The sequence below is a fragment of the Penaeus japonicus genome, unplaced genomic scaffold (assembly GCF_977035675.1).
Source record: "Penaeus japonicus unplaced genomic scaffold, GWHDUDI00000001_assembly GWHDUDI00000032, whole genome shotgun sequence".
Classification (NCBI taxonomy): Eukaryota; Metazoa; Arthropoda; class Malacostraca; order Decapoda; family Penaeidae; genus Penaeus; species Penaeus japonicus.
The window spans coordinates 27,286,544-27,294,262 of record NW_028234434.1 but is presented as its reverse complement, the minus strand read 5'-3'; the positions used below and the strand labels follow the sequence as shown (position 1 = coordinate 27,294,262).

At 36.1% G+C, this 7,719-nt stretch overlaps 1 protein-coding gene across 1 annotated transcript; it reads right to left on the bottom strand.

Moving 5' to 3' along the window:
* Positions 1 to 4,319: 4,319 nt before the first annotated feature.
* On the bottom strand, positions 4,320 to 6,788 carry LOC147467979 (uncharacterized). Its single transcript, XM_086556171.1, has 5 exons — positions 6,009 to 6,788; positions 5,588 to 5,791; positions 4,962 to 5,030; positions 4,706 to 4,792; positions 4,320 to 4,456 (listed from the first exon to the last, which is right to left on the bottom strand). Exons 1-5 carry the CDS (start codon positions 6,747 to 6,749, stop codon positions 4,385 to 4,387), a joined length of 1,173 nt encoding a protein of 390 aa, XP_086412297.1. The 5' UTR covers positions 6,750 to 6,788; the 3' UTR covers positions 4,320 to 4,384.
* Positions 6,789 to 7,719: the final 931 nt, after the last annotated feature.

Below are 7,719 nucleotides of genomic sequence, written 5' to 3'. Positions count from 1 at the left end.
GCACTTGCCAAGGTCATTAAGCCAGTGGTTCCATTTTATCTCATCAATCTAGAGAAGGTCATAAAGTTTTGTCTCCTTTAGAAATGTGATTTTTTTACAGATTTTTTTTTCATCGTTTGATAGTACATTTGTTATATTGCATTCTATATTTTTCATTTGTAGATAGTTTTTTTTATGTTTTGTCTTTGATTATTGTATTTGTTGCATGGTATTAGTAGGTGTGGTATTGCCATGGTTCTATTATATATTTATGTTTATTGATTGTGAGGCTGGTCCACTCACTTTGCCACAGGAGATGGATTTTTGTTTTTAATAAAAGAGACAAAACACCTGAGATCTGTGCGGACAATGCCAGGCTCCAGATCACCTGTTGACCCGGCTAATTTGTCAGCCTGTCCGTTGCCATGGATACCCGAGTGTCCAGGTACCCATATCAGCTTGATTGATTTATTGGCACTATGTAATTTACGAATGATATTACCCTGTATTTCCTTTTTGGTGGTTTCTAAGGATTTAATTGCTTTAAGTGAACTTAACGAGTCTGAAAATATGACTATTTTATCGTGGGTCGTCGATAGGGCAAAATCTAAAGCTTTGTCTATTGCAAAAAGTTCAGCAAGAAAGATCGATGTATGATTCGGCAATCGAAATCTCAACTGATATTCAGTCGACCATACACCCGCTCCCACACACTCGTCTGTCTTGGAGCCGTCGGTATACAAATGAAAAAAGGAAAGATGTTTAATTAGGATCTCTCTGAACCGCTGGCGTACCTCCGCTTCCGGCACCGTGGCTTTGGCTGATGGTAGCCAATCTACCACGGCGCTATATTTGAATGAAAAAGGGTATTGACAATAGATAGATCTATACCAACTTAGACAATACAAATACATAGAGAAGAAAGAATCGATCGCCGCGATTCGAGAAAAAATAAGAGGGAAGATAAAACAATACAACTAAAAAGAAAAATAGAATCGCGATTCTCGAAAGGGAGAGAAAGGGGAGGGGTTGGGGGGCAGCTAGCTACCTAAGTTAATCAGAGGACCTGGGCACTATTTGTACAGAAGCGCGGAAGACACACAGTGATCTAAGCTTTCGACGCAGAAGAACATAAGAACGACATAGTAGAGAGTCCTTGCGAAGGATTCCTCAGTGTATCCTCTGTGAAGGCGGAGGGGAAATGAACACCCTAACTGGCTCTCTTGTGGAAGGGTAGGAGTGTATGCCTTCTCTCAAGCTCCATAATCAATAAATGCGTATGAATTGGGGAACGTTCAGTTATTCAAGATGAATGACAGGCGGTTTAGCTCTGCATGGACACAATCTAAAAGCAATTTATGTCTCCAGAATTCAATAGATCTTTCCAACAAGTTCTTTTCCGTATGTAAGTTTCTGTTTATCATTACGTGGTAGGCCAGGAGAGAAAATCAATTTAACTATAATACCAATCAAAGGACTCCATAGACACTACTTCCTATGTTAAAAACAAAACAAAACATGAATATAGACCAGAATTACTAAAAGAGATACAAACTCGTGGTCTAGACAGAGACCTAATTCGCCTTCGCAGGGAAGACCCAGAGACCTGGAGACCTGGAGACCTGACACAGAAAGCGAGACAGAGAAAGGGATGACCTGGTGACCTAGCACACACACACACACAGACACAGACAGACAGACACACGCACACACAATAGGGCGTCGAAAGAGAGAGCAACTCTTTCTAAACGTGAAGGTCATACGTGACATCAGTCGAGGGAAAATCTCGGTTATTTATTCAAATACAAAGATGTGTACGTGTTTGATTACGTCACCATTGGAGACTTTTTTTTTTACTATGATAGTAACAATAGTCATTATAATTTGTTTCATAATTGATATTGTCGTTACAATAACGCTTATGATGAGGATGATGATAATAATAATAATGATAATAATAATGTTGATGATAATAATAATATGGTGATAATAATAATGATAATAATAATAATAATGATAATACCAATAATTATAATGATAATAATAGTAATAATAATAATGATAATTATAATAATAATAATAATAATAAAACAACAACGACACAAGAACAGAAACATTAATGATAAGATAATATTAATACCAATCACAACCATTACTGCAATTAACAACACTATCATCACAAAAAAAACAATAAAAATGCTAGCCTCACAACAAAACAACAACGAAAACAACAAAAGCGACTACCACAACATAACAACAATCACCATTGTCATTAGCATAACAATAACCTACAAGAAGTGAAATACAGCTGTATCCACACGCAGAATACAGAAGCTTCCAGAACAACGAAGGAGTGGAATCGCAAGCACTGAAAGCAGAGGGAGCGCTTTCACTCGCGGATCTCTTGAAGGAAATGGAGTGATGGTTGACAGTGATTGATTAGTTGATTAGAATGATAGAAATTATGATAAAGTAATGATAAGATTATTAAGATAAAAATGATAAAGATAATAAAAATAATAGAATAATGATAAAAATAATAAAGATAATAAAAATAATAGAATAATGATAAAAATAATAGAATAATGATAAAAATGATAACAAATAATAATAAAATGATAATAGAAACAATAATAGAAATAATACAAAAATGATAAAAAATATGATAAAAATAATGAAAAAATATATGATAAAAATAATAGATAAATGATAAAGATAATAAAAAATGATAAAAATAAAAAAGGATAAAAAATAAAAAATGATAAAAAAATGATACAAATAATATAAAATGATAAAAATTATAAATAAATGATAAAAAAAATCAAAAAATGATAAAAATATTTTTAAAATGATAAGAATAATTTAAAAATATAAATAATTAAAAAATGATAATAATTAATAAAAACAAAATTAATTCAAAGACACTCAGATGATCAAACATAACGACAATTCACGTCTCATGTAACGATATTGTGACAATACAAATTGTGACATTGATCAGTAACTGTCGGGTCTTATTGAAGCTTGTCAGCACCTTTGATATGAATTGAGAAGAAGATGAAACTTATTTTTTATTATTTTTTTACAGTTAAACGAGGGTTATGGTCATGGTGAATGGAGGGATGTGAATTATGAATGGTATTAATGATTTCAAAAATGATGATAATGCTATAGCAGAATAGTGGTGATATTGATGTGTCTTAAAACGATATATAAAAGAAGGTTCTTTAACATAATGGATTGATAAGATAATGGAAGATATCAAAACTATATAATGCGATGGAATATTAATAATAATGGTGTTAATATTCAGACCGTCATTTCATAATTCACGAAGGAAATGAAATATGTACAAAGTAATTTCAGAATTTATTACAGATACAGATTCACTTAAGGTCCTTCGTGTGATTTGCATAATCGAAGTTTTCCCGTAAAAGAAGAAGTCCTATTTATAACAAACACATTTTCTTGACATCAGCGGTAACAAAAATTCATCCACTATATTTCTAGATCTCGAAGGACCATAAATAAACCCACATGACATTAAAAGTGACCGTAAATATAATGCTAACTTTTATACCCTAAGAACAATGTCTAAGAACACTGTTTGTATTCTTAACACAGATACACAAATAATCCAAAAACAACTACCATTCTTACAAGCTCACACATTTTATCTGGTGTCCACTGAGAGAATATATATATATATATATATATATATATATATATATATATATATATATATATATATATATATATATATAAATTATATATATATATATATATATACTTTTTTTTTTTTTTTTTTTAACATAGAAGATGACACAGATAGAATGAAGATTGAACCTGTCACAAGAGAAAATTGTGACAGTTTCATTTCATCTTTGTGCATGCTTTACTGTCTATTTTTATTCATCAGTGATGTAGATAATCGACATTTTATTTCATTCTGAATACCTCTAATGCCCCTATGCCATCTCCGTGTAGCATAGCATCCACTGAGAATAAAGTAATAGGACTTTTTCAGACCAAAAAATTGAAGCCTTGTAGATATGGAAAGTTGATATGATTCAGACCAAACTGAAGGCTTGTAGATATAAAAAAAAAATGATATGATTCAGACCAAAAAAGTGAAGCCTTGTAGATATGGAAAGTTGATATGACTCAGACCAAACTGAAGGCTTGTAGATAAACAAAAAATAATATGATTCAGACCAAACGCAAAACCTTGTAGATATGGAAAGTTGACATGACTCAGACCAAACGTAAAGCCTTGTAGATATGGAAAGTTGATATGACTCAGACCAAACGTGAAGGCTTGTAGATAAGAAAAGTTGACATGATTATTCACCAGACAGCCTCGTGTTCCTTATCTTATCTTAGCCTCCATCGAGACTCCTAAGACTCACATGACCTGTGGCATCTTCGCTTCGACCTGCAACAAGACGACCAGATACGTCATCATAACGCTGATCATCTGCAACGAAGGAGGAGGAGAGGCAAATGTAAGACGGAAGAGAACATCGAGAATGGTAGATAAAGTGATAGAAGTGGGAATAGAAAAGAAAGATAACGAGAGGGAGAGATAGATTTCATGATAGATGGATATAGTTGATTATCATTGGCTAGGAGGAATTTGTGTAGAAATGATAGGAAAAGATTGTACATTAATATATACATCATAGACATGTATTTTTATTGCATTTCCTTTCTTTGCGGAACTTACAGACATGACGAGGGTTTTGTCCAGCGTGTACCAACCACACATGCTGAAACACTGCAGTGGTTCAAGTAGCCGTAAGAGACGGTTCATCTGGGGGGTAGAGGAGGGGGGGAGGGTAGACGGTTCTTTCAGTAAACATTATTGACATATTGTATTATTTGAACATGCATTGCAACTCCGTTCCCTGGATCTTTTGGGTGTGGTTCGAAAGTCATGTCTAATATTTAAAAAATACTCATTGGTTAAACATGACACTCACCTCTTCCTTAATCTCGACACTGGGAGTCTCACAGGCGTAGTCTTTGAATATTTCGGCTACTGTCGCTACCTGTATGTAGATATTGAAATACCGTGTAACTGATCATCGAATCCAGGAAATTCAGTTGATAACATCCAGGAAATTCAGTTGATAACATCCAGGAAATTCAGTTGATAACATCCAGGAAATTCAGTTGATAACATCCAGGAAATTCAGTTGATAACATCCAGGAAATTCAATCGATAAAATCCAGGAAATTCAGTTGATAACATCCAGGAAATTCAATCGATAAAATCCAGGAAATTCAGTTGATAACATCCAGGAAATTCAATCGATAAAATCCAGGAAATTCAGTTGATAACATCCAGGAAATTCAATCGATAAAATCCAGGAAATTCAGTTGATAACATCCAGGAAATTCAGTTGATAACATCCAGGAAATTCAATCGATAAAATCCAGGAAATTCAGTTGATAACATCCAGGAAATTCAGTTGATAACATCCAGGAAATTCAGTTGATAACATCCAGGAAATTCAGTTGATAACATCCAGGAAATTCAGTTGATAACATCCAGGAAATTCAGTTGATAACATTCAGCTCATAGAAAACAGAACAAAATCCTTACCTTGTTCTGGAAGTCGTGACCGATGGAACACAGCATAAAGAAGACATAAACAGCAGCCAGGAGGACGTAAGTTGTGAATCCTTCGCTTGTTCTGAAGTTCAGCAATTTGTATATCGCTCCCGTGACGCACACTACACACAGCAGCAGCCCGGCCGTCACTGCCTCGAAGAAACAGCTCATGACATCACGGTGGAGTTTCTCGATCTGTCATGCAATTGGAGAAGAGGCTGGAGGATTAAGTGTGTATGTATGATCTTGTGATACGTTTCTTTATTAACCTTCATTATGGCTTTGCTCCAGAAATATGTCTCAGAATAAAACTCCAGTTAGTCTGAGTCGTCCGTCATGACTTGGAACAGTGAGTATAGTAAAAGAAAAAACAATAGGGAGACAGACATGGATATCGATAAAGCTATATCACCTTACGGACGCCATGTTCCAGAGGGAACAAGAGAGACACATCCTGGAACCCGGCGCCGCTGACCAAGGCCCTTCCAGGCGGTGACTGGGAGACCATTCCCTCCCTGGCCACGTCCACGAGCCGCGAGGACAAGATGAGGGACAGCGCCTTAAAGAGAAGACAGCTGGACAGGAGCCCAGTCACCTCCGCCAGTGCACTTGCGAAGATGGTGGCGAACACCCACACGGGAAGCACGGGCAGAATATACGCGATATAGCTTCCAATCCATACGATGTTTAAGATCGACATCACAAGAAACGACTGGAGGAGACTCCTGCAGGAGAGACTCTCTGTGTTCAGGATTTGCGGGTCGTTCACCACGTGGTCGAGACATGCTGCTAGACCTGGACTTCTGATCAACATTGCCACATGCAACAGATGCAAAGGCAAAAAATTGAAGGTCGTGTAAATGTTAGCGATAATATCACCAACTTTAATCCTGTCTGAATCATCGGGGAAGATAAAGTCAACATGGAGGTTATCGACAACAACATAAGCCAGCAAGACTTTAGCGACGACTGACCACGCGCAGAGAACGGGACTGAACTGCGGTCGCTTCGGAGGACCTGACCAGGTGTATGGGAAAGACCCTACGACCTGCAAACCCATTACACAGACGCGCAGAAGCCACACGGTGACCTGGCTTGTCGACACAGACGGACGAAGGAATGCCGGAAGGTGAAAGAGTTCCTTCAGTCCCATAGTGAAGAGTGGATGGCCTGTAGTCAGCGAGAGCGATCGAGAAACTGACGCAGCAACAAGCACACTATAAGCGGAAGGCGATGGAATACTTGCATACGCCTTGCTCCAAGCCGGAAGATCGATCAATACTGATGAATTGTGATTGATAAGGGACGTTCAGTTATTCAAGAGGACACATGCGAGAACCTTCAACGCTGTATTATTATTTTTTTTTTTTTTATGATCTTGAAAGAGATTAAGTATACTTATAAGTGACCACAATAGAGAGGAGAAGATGAGTTTCTTTTATCAAGGAACTTACACCATATAATATTCACACACACATATACGATATATACATTGTGTGTGTGTGTGTATGTGTGTATGTGTGTGTCTACATTTGAGAGAATATCTATGTGTGTTTGTATATATAAATATATGAATAGTCACAGCTGAATACTGCTCCTCATCTTACAAAGGTTATTGATGGCGTGCTTAAGTCGTGCAAAAGGAAGACTAGCATGAAAAGAGACACCCAATACATCAATCGCACAATCGTCAACTCTAAATGCTTCGTCTATCTTCTATCTGCCTTGAGCTAAACTTCGCGAAACCATCTCGATCTCTAAGCTCTCTTTAAGCTTCAACTTCGGGGGTCTTGAAGTTTTTACCTTTTTTGTAAGCCAGATATTATGAGAAAGAGGTTTTGGATTAAGAATGAGTTTTTTCATTTAAAAAAAAATATCGCTTTTTTGTCATCCATTTCCATTCTCAATGTTGGTAACAGTATTCAGGTTTGATGAATATGTTGAATTGCAGTATTGCAGTAGATCTTGAATCATCAATAACCAGGCTAATAAGAAACTATTATGTCAGATTTTCAAAGGCAATTAGTAGTAAAAAAAAGTTCTTGAAGGATTTGGTATACACAAGAATTCGATATTCAATTTATTATTATAATAACCAGCATAATCGTGTTGTTAACATCATA